Source organism: Hypomesus transpacificus, chromosome 11, assembly GCF_021917145.1.
Source record: "Hypomesus transpacificus isolate Combined female chromosome 11, fHypTra1, whole genome shotgun sequence".
NCBI lineage: Eukaryota > Metazoa > Chordata > Actinopteri > Osmeriformes > Osmeridae > Hypomesus > Hypomesus transpacificus.
In genome coordinates this window covers 13,169,081-13,180,736 of record NC_061070.1, presented here as the reverse complement: position 1 = coordinate 13,180,736, position 11,656 = coordinate 13,169,081, and the positions used below count along the sequence as shown (strand labels likewise).

The 11,656-nt window shown below is 45.8% G+C and overlaps 1 protein-coding gene and 1 long non-coding RNA gene across 2 annotated transcripts; one reads left to right on the top strand and one right to left on the bottom strand.

The window, feature by feature from the left end:
* Window positions 1-152: 152 nt before the first annotated feature.
* Window positions 153-2,197, bottom strand: LOC124473425. Its single transcript, XR_006956726.1, has 3 exons — window positions 2,120-2,197; window positions 1,012-1,071; window positions 153-779 (listed from the first exon to the last, which is right to left on the bottom strand). It is a non-coding gene; the product is annotated as an uncharacterized LOC124473425 (long non-coding RNA).
* Window positions 2,198-2,254: 57 nt separating this feature from the next.
* socs5b (suppressor of cytokine signaling 5b) lies at window positions 2,255-11,424 on the top strand. Its single transcript, XM_047028803.1, has 2 exons — window positions 2,255-2,564; window positions 7,325-11,424. Exon 2 carries the CDS (start codon window positions 7,342-7,344, stop codon window positions 9,022-9,024), a length of 1,683 nt encoding a protein of 560 aa, XP_046884759.1. The 5' UTR covers window positions 2,255-2,564; window positions 7,325-7,341; the 3' UTR covers window positions 9,025-11,424.
* Window positions 11,425-11,656: the final 232 nt, after the last annotated feature.

The following is an 11,656-nucleotide window of genomic DNA, read 5'->3' as shown; positions in this document are numbered from 1 at the left end:
AATTTGCCAAGAATAGATAGATCATGTGATCTCTCATAGTTTGTCTCTTTTTTAATATATTCCCAAAAATTCCAGAAAAGGTTATAAGTCAAGAGGACTATGACAAAAGGCATTTTGCCACAGTTGGGGAGGGAGCCAGAGAAAATCATTCATTTTTAGCTGAACAGTCACATGAGTGTCAGAAGCTGATATACTAATAGATTAAACTCAGCAGGCTGCCTCAAAATCTTTGAGTGCCAAATATGCACACTTCAATGTAGCCTAAAATAAAGGAGCCACTATAAACTACTAACAAGGAGACAGACAATTTGAAGTTAAGGTTGAGAATGACATTTTTATGCAACACTGTATGTATAATAAACTAATAGAAGTTTTAAAAGGCTTGATTAAAATGAATAGCATTTGCGAATTCAATTGGATAAGTAGCCTAATGGATTCTCTTTTAATGGATTTTCATGGAGAGCTATTTCTCCTGCTTGACCCCTGTGAAGATCGAAACAACTGTAGAGTTGGATATGAGCTGGTGTTTAATGGTTTGTTTCCAACAGTGCTTAGATTTTTAGAAAAGGTTTCATCAGAGGAAATTGAACATTGTATACTATTAGGTACCTTTTTAATGTAATCTAAGATATCTGAGGTTAATGACCATTTTTGTCAATTGTCCTAGTGTACTTGCATTTTAATTCCACCCGGTGGCAGCCTCCCCTCTCTCCCAGGTTCCCTCAAGGGTGCGCACATGCACTTCGCTGAACAGGGGACTAAGTCACAGCAATCTACAACTGACAAAAAAAAATAATAATAATGAATGCAAATGACAGTAGTAAAGTATATACGTTTTTTGTATCCTGGGTGATGCATGTAAGGTATTTTGATTAAACACAATTTTGCACCACCCTAAACACTTGAGTATGTTATACTTTCTTGTGTCTGCCTTTTCCCACCATAAAATATGCATTTCATTCAACTGATATGAAGTAATTATAGATTACTTTAATTATAGAAAATTCCTACCAAATATCATTTGATCACGCAGACTTTGTACCAGTTCCACCAGTCATCCCCTTTGCACACCTATTGTAAGAACATACTTCTTATATCACACACACAGCAGACTAGCATTTACACATTCAGTTTCCTTGCTACATACAGTATGCAGAATTAATTGATAATAGAAGCAAAATGGACTGAAAGAAACAGAACAAGACACATTATTGTTTACAACATTTGAAATAGGCTGTCCAACAGGAAATTATAACCAGCGTCTCCTGGGACTTTGCTGCATGCTTCATATCCTTTGTTGGAAATATATAAATCAGATCAGTGACATGCTGTGAAATGTAATGTAAAATGTGCTCAATGAAATCAGAGGGCTGGTGATTTCCCTGGAGGTGGGGGTCACTGTTACTTATCCATACTGTAACACTTCCTGTTGACATTGAAACATGTTACATGGTCACCTGTAGGTAAGATTATGAAAGCTCTTCGGACACCTTTGATTGTGTTTTGATTTGGGCTTTTATGTGTTTAGTAGCTACATGTATTATATAGAGGTCAGAAGAACACAGTTTGTTGGTTATTTCAAATTTGATAGTTAACTCTTTAAGGATTCACGGATATTTAAATGTTGAATAAAAATGGTGAACGTTAAATAACTTGTCATTATGTTTGACTGCACATTTGAATTACATTGTATAATAAAACTCAAGATTCAATTCAAGAAAGTGTGTTTGGCTGTGTAAAATATATTTTCTTGTGATTTATAAACATGATGAACCAATATGATGCTTATTATTCAGGAGAAATCAAGACAAAATCAAGACAGGCCCAAGCCCATCTTGAAACCCAGAACTAGTTACAGCCTAATTTAAGACCAAATAAACAGAATATAAATAATGAAAGGCAATATTTAAATTTAGAGCATACAGTTTTGTATATCGGAATTGTATCGCATTTTTTTTAAATTCAGATGTGTTAACGTGTGACTGTGTAGATCTGCTACAGGGTATTTCATTTCGTAAAGCAAAGTATAATTTTAATCTCTCCACGTTTCCAAATTGCAGCTCAGAAGCATCTGGTTCTAGTCTCTGCTGTCATTGGAGACATGTGGTGCCTATCATACCCTGTAGGTTTTCCTTATCCGTATCCACCATCGGAAATTCGCCACCGTCCTGCTTTCCCCATTGGACTTCAATGATGCCATTCTTTACCCGCCAGCAATCCACTGTACGCCTCTTCAATTCTTCTCTCGGCTTTGCTTAGCGACCGTCATATTGGCTGTCAGGAACAGGAACGACCACGGGCTTGATGCAGTTTCGGCCATGAGAAAAAATATGCTATTTTCTGTTGTTCGCGGTACTTTCAGAAGTCAAAATTAAAAATAGATTATGGTTTTTAGGCATTTGAAAATCAGAAGCTATCGGAATGATATCAAAAACGTCCCGCTTACATTTTTGTGTTTCGTCCGACACCGTGGACCGCAAGGGGGATATGTGCCTGACTTCTTTTGATAGCCATTTTTTGCAGACAAAGAGAGCGGTTGAGTAGCGGTTCCTAAAGACAAAAGGGTAAGCTTCAAATTATTTGTACTATACATTTATTATGTAATACATATTCTATTTTTGTCTGCTTTTTGTTACTACATAGAAGCAATGTACGTAAGTGTCTGTAATTTCCAGCTTGCTAATACGTAGCTAGCTAGCCTAACTAAGTCGCCGTGCTAGGATAACCAACTGAATGGGTCTCTTCGTTTAACACACCATAGAAAAGCCCTGCTCTATACTGGGTTGTCAGTTTCCTACAATGATCAAAAACGAATGCCTAATTTCAATAAACCCATTCAAACAATAAGCCAATTTCATTGTGTGCGGACTACATAGTCCATCTTAGTTTGCTGCTTTATATCCTCTTATGTTCTGCAAGAACAACATTAATTTACTGTACCTTGCTGTATTGAAAACGTTAGTTATTTAAAAATAATAATAATTTAGGTTACATTTTAGAAATATGCGTCACAACTTCAAGTTTCACAGTTGGCTAACCAGCCACGAGTAGTGTGCTCTTCTGAGCGAGCCTCTGACCACATAATTTGGCCGACCCCATGACTGTCCATCATCCAATGTAACCAGAACGAGTGGGTCTGCTGTAGCGCTTAGGAAGCTAGCACTAGCTAGCTATCGAGAGAAAGACGGGAGAGCTAATGTTCTGTCGGGTGATAACGTTCTGAAAGCGGATCTTTCAAGTTATTTTCTGTCCTCCTCGTTTGATAAATATGTCGGGTTATGTGTACAGCACCAGCATTTTCGCACTAAATGTCTTAACTGCTAGATCTCTATTCTCCGGCCATGATGTAACGTTAACAAGACTGGCTAGCTCCCAGGGCAATGTTCTTCAAGCTAGCTTGCTAACATGTTTGCAGCCTGACCAAGGATAAGGCCTGCACATCACATAGCTAGACCTAGGCCGATTCTGCATGAGTTTAAAACATTAGTGGGCTGCCTCCCCCATTCTAGTAGTGCGCTCACATTCGCGTGCGAAAATTGGCAATGGCCTCTTCCAAATGAATAGCCTACCAGTGTAACCAGTTGGTATTAGAAATGGGCTGACCAGTGACAAGATGATTAGAAATTTGTCACGTGGAAAGGGACGTTTTGTGCCAAAAGATTCACGTAACATATACAATCTACTTCGTTTTCATGTTATCGATGATTCATTTTAAACGAAGTACAATTAATCGTTCTTATGAATTATGACCATCCTGCAAGCCATGCAGTTTTCTACCAATGACGAGTAGTTTGTTTATGACTATAGTCGATCAAGTCTATGGTCATAGTTATCAAATGTTTTTGAAACATTGAATATATGCACATTCACTTTCAGATGACTGCCAATTCCAGTTTGCTTGATCAGAATCTTTAAATAGACAACCCTGCATAATTAGTAACTATTGTGTCAACGTTTGATTGATCTGGGAGGGGGGGCTGCTTGTTAGATGAGATGGGAAAACTCTGTTAATGTTGACGGCCTGAATCCCCCCCTCCTCCCCATGGCTCCCTGCCATCCCACACATCTTTCTAAAAGCGAGACACCACAAATATCTCATTTAGCCCATTCTGGTTTGGGCAGAGAGAAGGCTTCCTCCCTTAATCTTGTCTGCACTCCAGCCATCTCTTAGATCACTGGGATCCCCAGGGGATGGGTGTGTTGAGCTGTCAAAGAGCAGAAGAAGTCCAGTTCTGTTGAAGGCAGACCTCAAAATGGGTTGGGAGTCACAGTCATTGTCAGATATGTCCGTCGTAGTGAATTAGTACATTTGAAATTTTTGTTGAATTGCCTGTACTGTACAGAGTGCAATTACATCTAATGCTCCACTTTACATCCATATTTAAGCTTGCAGTTGCAGGAGTTTAAACAACAACAAAAAGAAAAAAATGGTGCTTCTGGTATGAAGGCATACGTTTGTGTTGGGTTTGTTGCTCTTGGCAGAAGGCCGTCTTTCTCCAGCCTTAAACAAACTATCTCTTATTGTTAGCTGAGCATTAAATGCCTTGGGATGAAGGCAGATATGTATTCTATGGATAGATCTTGCCCACATCTGCCATATCATTTTGTGTTCAACTTCTGGAGCCCTCTTCGAGTTCTGTTTGATGGCTAATCAGAATGGAGCCATGCTAATTAGGCAAGGGTGGAGACAGATTAGCTAACTGACAGCGTTGGTCATGTCTCCCTTGTCATGCTTTCAGAGCAGAACACAATTGGAGAGCCACGTGTGAATACCCCTGTAGTCTTCATGACCTGGTAGGTTGGAGAGGGGGGTCTTTACAATACTCTCTACAAATGTTTCTTAAATGTCTTGATACCTTTTTAAATGGTACCAAGTTCCTGTATTCTTAATTCGTTACTTTGCTGTCAGTTTTTTTTTTTACATTATTTTTTGGGGAGGTGATAAGCAAGCAGAAGGAGGATAATACACACCAACCCACATGGAAAAATCCCGCCTCCCAAGATGTTCCTGATGTAGTTTCATATTACCAGTTCATCTAAAACGACAGGGGTGGTGGGTCTGAATATCCTTGGTTTAGCTTAGTACTTCTCACACGTTTAATACAACCCAGGCTGTTATATTATAATGTTGGCTGTAAGCCGCATTGTCTCAAAATAAAGCAGGTGGACTGGACAGGGTTTTCTTTTCTTTTTTAACCCCATCAATGCTTCTGAAAGGCCCCATTCACATTCTGGGATAAGAGTATTACCATATTTACAAACATGCAAAGTAGTTTACACATAGAGAGAAGGGTCCTAAACATAGGCATGGAGAAAGTAAGAATAGTAAGCTATGGACCTGAATTAGCTCAAACTAAATTTAGGTAGTTAAATGGTAGCAACATCAGGCCACTGCAGAAGTACTAATGGGAAAAATATGTAAAGTGATCCCTTACTTGTATCATAGTAGAAATATTTCTGGGGGCCAGGGCCATGAACAAAAACTCAGGGGTCATGCAGCACAGGGATGTGGGTTGAAGGGGAACATAAGGATCCAGTAAAAATAACGTATTTTGCATGCATGTTACCCCATACATCTGTGGTTTATTACTTCAGTCCAGTACAATTTGACAACTGTGCATCCTAAACATTGTCAGTAGAACATTAGTTTGCAAGTGCTGCTTACAATTGAATTCTAAACTGTGGTTGCACCTTAAGATGACTCCAGCTGGCTGAAGTGTTGTGGGACTGTGTTTACACATATGAAACATTGAACTCCTATGCATTTGCTGTCATCTGCACACTGTAAACAATCAACATCTGCAATGTTAATACTTTGTTTTAAACTTGGAAGACTAATCTGGCATCAGTGTACAGGTAAAAAAAAAAAAATGACAGTGAGATATTCAGCTCGCTTATGAGATTTTAGAATACACTGTCATTGCAGGTTTCCAAATCCAATTGCAGCTGTAATTCAAGCTCAGACTAATTAGGCCTGGACTTTGTCATTGATCCATCTATCGTATGTTCTTCTCTATGGTGATGATGTGTTTGCAGCGAGAAGTGTCCAACTGCAGACACAGCACTAACTACTTGTTTGCTGCTGCAGAATTTTTTACTGTCTTTTTGAGTACCGGAGCAGGGACTTAATTGTTCCAAATTTTGGTTCCCCTCAACTCCACTTTAGACCCTGGTTCCTTTGGAAACGCAGCTTTAGTCTCCATGGTGCCTAGAGAACTGCATGAGAAATATTTAAATGGTGCTGTTTCTCAGTGTTTGCACACAGCTGCATACATAAAAACTGTTGAATGCATATTTAACATCGTTTAATGACTTCTAATCCTCATGGTTATTTAGCCGTTCTAGCTAACAAGGTCCCAGCTGATCACCTGTACAATGTAGGATGATATCCGTCGTCACTGAGGGGAAACAGCAGGAGCCCTGGGCCGGATGTCATCAGTTGGTTTTGTGATTGGCTGTTCCAAGGAGGAGAGACCTTGGTGTTCTAAATCAACTTAATCAGTCGTGGCTGTCTGCCGGTATCTCCCTGAAGCCTGATTCCTTAGCGTTTGAAGCCTGTTGCTGCTGACATTGCAGATCTCGCTAGCTTTAAGACAATCAAGGTCTAACTGTGCGTGCCAACATTTAGTGAGCAAGGCAGCCATGCTCACTGTATCTCATTTTAAAGGGTCAAATGTTATCTGTGAAATTGGCTTTTAAAGGGATCTTTTGCCGATAACACCATGAATATACACGGTATCACCGCTTATTCAGTAAGTTGGTTTGTAAATGAGCACTGCTCACTTCATTTCATTATTAGGGATACGTTGTGGGAAGGGTGAAAATGAGTGATACATGGAGAGAAGAAGAGCTGCTGGTGCCACTGCTTCTAAAAGTCTTCTTTAATCCCAACATGTTGGAAGAATCATTTCTTCCGGTTTTGGTGTGTGTGTCTGCTGTCGTGACAGGGAAAGTTCTTGGTCAGGTCCAGACTGGCTCTGTAATACAGTACATACCAGCAGATCAGCTGGGAGCAGATCACTGGGTTCATTTATAGCCATGGCCTTGTGTCCCTGCACGTCTGCCTGGCAACTCTCTCTCTCTCTCTCCTTTACACTCTCATGCTCTCTCTCACATATTCTGTGTCAATGATACCCTCCTTTACACTAACCTACATTTACCTTAAACGAGGTGCATTGTAATCATGCAGAAAAGAAGTTTGTAACTACCCACCATACTAAGGAGTTGGGTGTTTTGCTTTAATGTAGATTGTTGCCTCATTCAATGCAGTGTGTGAAATTGCCTCCCCAGTAGCTTATTCTGAGATGTTGCTTGTGTTTCGCAGGTCTTGGCCTCCTATCCATGGAGAAAGTGGGCAAGATGTGGAGCAACCTGAGGAGCAGATGCCAGACCCTCTTTCACAGCGATGGTGCGGGACCTAGCAGCGAGAGCAGCGTGGAGGTGGATGGTGTCCACTGTGTGGTCGACCTCGGTCGGGGAGGCACCGTAGGCGAGTCCCAGGCTTCCCGGGCCTCCAGCCCGTCTCGGAGCCTCCTGCCTCTCCCTCTGGTGACTGCGGGCCGCCGTCACAACTGTGTGTCAGACATCCCTCAGATTGTGGAGATCACTATAGACAAGGAGAGCGAGGACGTGAGGGGGAGCCCTGGGGGGGTCCCTCTGGCCCGGAGAGACTCTTACTCTCGGCACGCACCTTGGGGGGGCAAGAAAAAACACTCGTGTTCCACTAAGACCCAGAGTTCCCTCGAGGCGGACCGGCGGTCGGGGCGCTCCCGGGGGGCGTCCAGCCGCAGGGACCGGCGCTACGGCGTGAGCTCCATCCAGGAGATGGCTGACTCAGGGGCCGGGGGCCACAGCCTCAGCGCCCGCTCTCTGCGGCAGCGCCTGAGCGAGACGGTGGGCCTGTGCCTCCCCCTGCCCCCCCGCCGGCGCTCCCGCTCCTCCAAGACCCCGGTCGCCTCCAAACGCAAGATCCACCTGACGGAGCTGATGCTGGAGACCTGTCCCTTCCCACCGGGCTCGGACCTCGCCCACAAGTGGCACCTCATCAAGCAGCACACGGCGCCCGTCAGCCCGCATTCCTCCACCGCGCTGCTGGACGCCTTCGATCCGGCCCACCCCTCCCCGGAGGACGAAGAAGAGCGCCTGCGCGAGCGCCGCCGGCTCAGCATCGAGGAGGGCGTGGACCCGCCGCCCAACGCCCAGATCCACACCCTGGAGGCCTCCGTGCAGGGCTCCTCTCTGTACAAACTGGGACCAAAGATGGCCCCCTGCACGGCCGAGGCCTCGGGGGAGGCCCGCGGGGCCAGCTCATCGGCAGGGTCCATAGCGTCGGGGGCGTCGTTGCAGGTGCTGGGCGGGGCGTCGTCTCTGGACTGCGACTCGGAGGAGGACTCAACCACCCTCTGCCTGCAGGCCCGCCGGCCCAAGCAGCGCCACGCCTCCGGGGAGGGTCACCTGAGCCGCAGCCAGCCGGGGCCCTGGAAGGTGCACACCCAGATCGACTACATCCACTGCCTGGTGCCAGACCTGCTGCAGATCACAGCACTGCCCTGCTACTGGGGCGTGATGGACCGCTACGAGGCTGAAGCGCTGCTGGACGGCCGCCCCGAGGGCACCTTCCTGCTGCGCGACTCGGCTCAGGAGGACTACCTCTTCTCCGTCAGCTTCCGCCGCTACAACCGCTCGCTGCACGCGCGCATCGAGCAGTGGAACCACAACTTCAGCTTTGACGCCCACGACCCCTGCGTGTTCCACTCGTCCACCGTCACGGGCCTCCTGGAGCACTACAAAGACCCCAGCGCCTGCATGTTCTTCGAGCCGCTGCTCACGGCGCCGCTCCACCGGACCTTCCCCTTTGGCCTGCAGCACCTGGCCAGGGCCGCCATCTGCCGCCAGACCACTTACGACGGCATCGGCGGCCTGCCACTGCCCCCGGCCCTGCAGGACTTCCTCAAGGAGTATCACTACAAACAGAAAGTGCGTGTGCGCTGGCTGGAGAGGGAGCCCCCACTCAAGGTCAAATAGCGTGGGGGGGGGGGGGGTCCCCCCGCAGCCTGCCCGGGCACACTCATGTGGCTGGAGGAGGCCCAAACTAGAGAACCTTCCCATCAGCCACCTGGAGAGACCGACACTGGCATGGCTCTCTGTCAGGCTGGGGGGAGGAGTTTAGGTGAAAATGAGCTATACCAGATTCATTCTAATCTCTTATTGTTTTACTTATTACTTGCGTCACATGGAATACATGCGTATGATTATATTCAGTATAACGCTGTCTGGCAAGCACATGGTTTTTAGCGTTGAACAGGTTTTTATGGAAAGGGAGAAGGAAGCAAGTATGCTTGGCCTCCCTCTTTTATCTCTCTCTTTTGGTTCTTTGTGTCTGCCTGATCCCAACAGCATTACCCTGCCTGTTGACCTGCCTGCCCCCCCTCCCCCTGCCTCCACTTCGGCCCACAGGGTTAGCTGTGCTGTACAGTCCACTCTCTCACCCATTCACTTCTCCTACTGGATTACGCACCAAGAAGAGCCATCTAGAGGGATTGGTGAGAAGAGAACAGGGTTTTCACCCCGGTTTAACTCTTACTATAAAGTTTAAAACTCCCTCACGGCTCGGCCCGTGACTCCTCCTTCTCGTATGAACACATAGCTAGCGTTTCAGAAGCTTGAAGTAACATTACCAGCCACGGCTCACAGGTCTGGAGGGAGGGGATTGTAGCCGATAACAGCTTCTTTCAAGCTCGGCTTCCCTCTACTCTCACAGGGAGCAAGGCATACACAGGTGTGTGTGTGTTACTGTTGACGGTCGCCTATATTGCCAGGGTACTGATCTTGCAGCCCTACATTTAGTTTTCTCAACCCTTTTCCTGAAGCATAGGCCAATGGCCATGCCCCGCAGCCATGGGCGGTATAGGGATACTGTTTTCAATGACTGAATCATTTAACAAATAATTGTTGTCGTGCTCACAGCAGTCTTGTCAGTGGTTCACAACTGGCAACAGGCACTTTAATTGTGTGCATGCAGTGTGGTCGTGTACCTTTACATACAGACACACACAAACAGACTCAGTTCCCAGATGCTTCAGGTGGGAGATTGCGTTTGCCAGTTACAATCTGACTGGTTTCTTTCCGAAGCTGCTTTACAGTGTCTGAGAGGCTGTCTTTCCACCCCCACGTCCCGCCCGGGCCCCATCTCAGTGGCATCCTCCATGCTGCTCACTCTAAATGATTCATGACTAATGTTTAGTCACCCATTGACCCCTAAGAATACTCTACACTGCTCCCTGTGTGTGTGTGTGTGTGTGTGTGTGTGCTGGTTTGCTAGTGGTTGTTTGTGTGCGGGGGGCTAAATATCTGCACAGTCAGCACCCTCCACCCTCCATTGATGTTCCGCACACTGTTATCTCAAAATCCTCCCCCCCCCCCTCCTTCCTTGCATAACGACACCACCATTATCCCTCCGCTCGGTGAACTCTGTTTACTTGAGCTACGTAACCCAGACTGCTAGCCATGTCCACAAACGAGTAGGCCTACATTGTGAAAGCTTTTGCGCGAGGAAGAAAATTCGACAAACAATAGTGTGACCTCTGTGCCTTTTCAGAGAGCCTCCTGCGCCTTCTGTCTGAGCCTGGTGGCATGAAATGTTCCAGTGTTTTCTATTCTGACGCTCTCTAAAGAGGCTGAGGATGAGGAGGGGGGATTAAGAGGTTCTGCGCTCGCGCTCTCTCTAACGTTCAAGGTGCACACTCGTTATCTGGAGAAATCTGTTGGTGCGTTCGGCAGTGGTGCTATTCTCCCCCCCCCCCATCTGGAACCTAGTCACAGCTGTGTCCTCCACTTTAGGTAGCATGCTTCCCTGTCCTACCTGACACTAGTCCCTTTGTCCTGGTGCTGAATGTCAGAGGAACTAGCAATCCTGGTCTGGTCTCGTCCATTGTACCCTGAAGATCTTAACTATCAAGAGTAAACATAATTTCCGAAATGGAAAAAGATTAATTTTAAACGTGTCCAGGTAATAATGTTTCTATTGAAACTCAAGACTGGAGGTGGTAGTGATGGGGCAGGGCGGTGTCAGGAACTGTCCCACAGACACAGTGTCTGTAAAGGCACAGCTGGAGAGACACACAGGCTTGCATCTGTAAACCCTATGTACAACTTAACAAAATATGGGGGAACTCGCAAAGAACATGTTTGAGAATCCTATCTGTAAGCAATGTATACTAATATAGTTCTAACTAATATGTGATGCCCATGATTATTTTTATCCTGGTTTGGAACGACCTAATCTCAGATCCTGTCTCTGATTTATACTGTAGAGCTGTTTATTTTAACTACCCGCAACCAATCAAAGCTACTGTGTGTGGAATGTGTGTGTGTGTGTGTGTGTGTTGAGGGTGGGCTGTGTTCAGCCGAGAGAGAGAGAGAGAGAGAGAGAGAGAGAGAGAGAGAGAGAGAGAGAGAGAGAGAGAGAGAGAGAGAGAGAGAGAGAGAGAGAGAGAGAGAGAGAGAGAGAGAGAGAGAGAGAGAGAGAGAGAGAGAGAGAGAGAGAGATGAAAATGTGCAATGCCTTTTTTAAGTGCGTTCATAAACGTCTGAGTGTCTGTGACCAAAGCTCTGTAGTTGGAAGGTGTTGCACACAGGAACCTGATGTAGTGAAGCT

Excerpts from the sequence above, each read along its gene's own strand:
- socs5b (XM_047028803.1), top strand. The coding sequence starts at position 7,342 with ATGGAGAAAGTGGGCAAGATGTGGAGCAACCTGAGGAGCAGATGCCAG.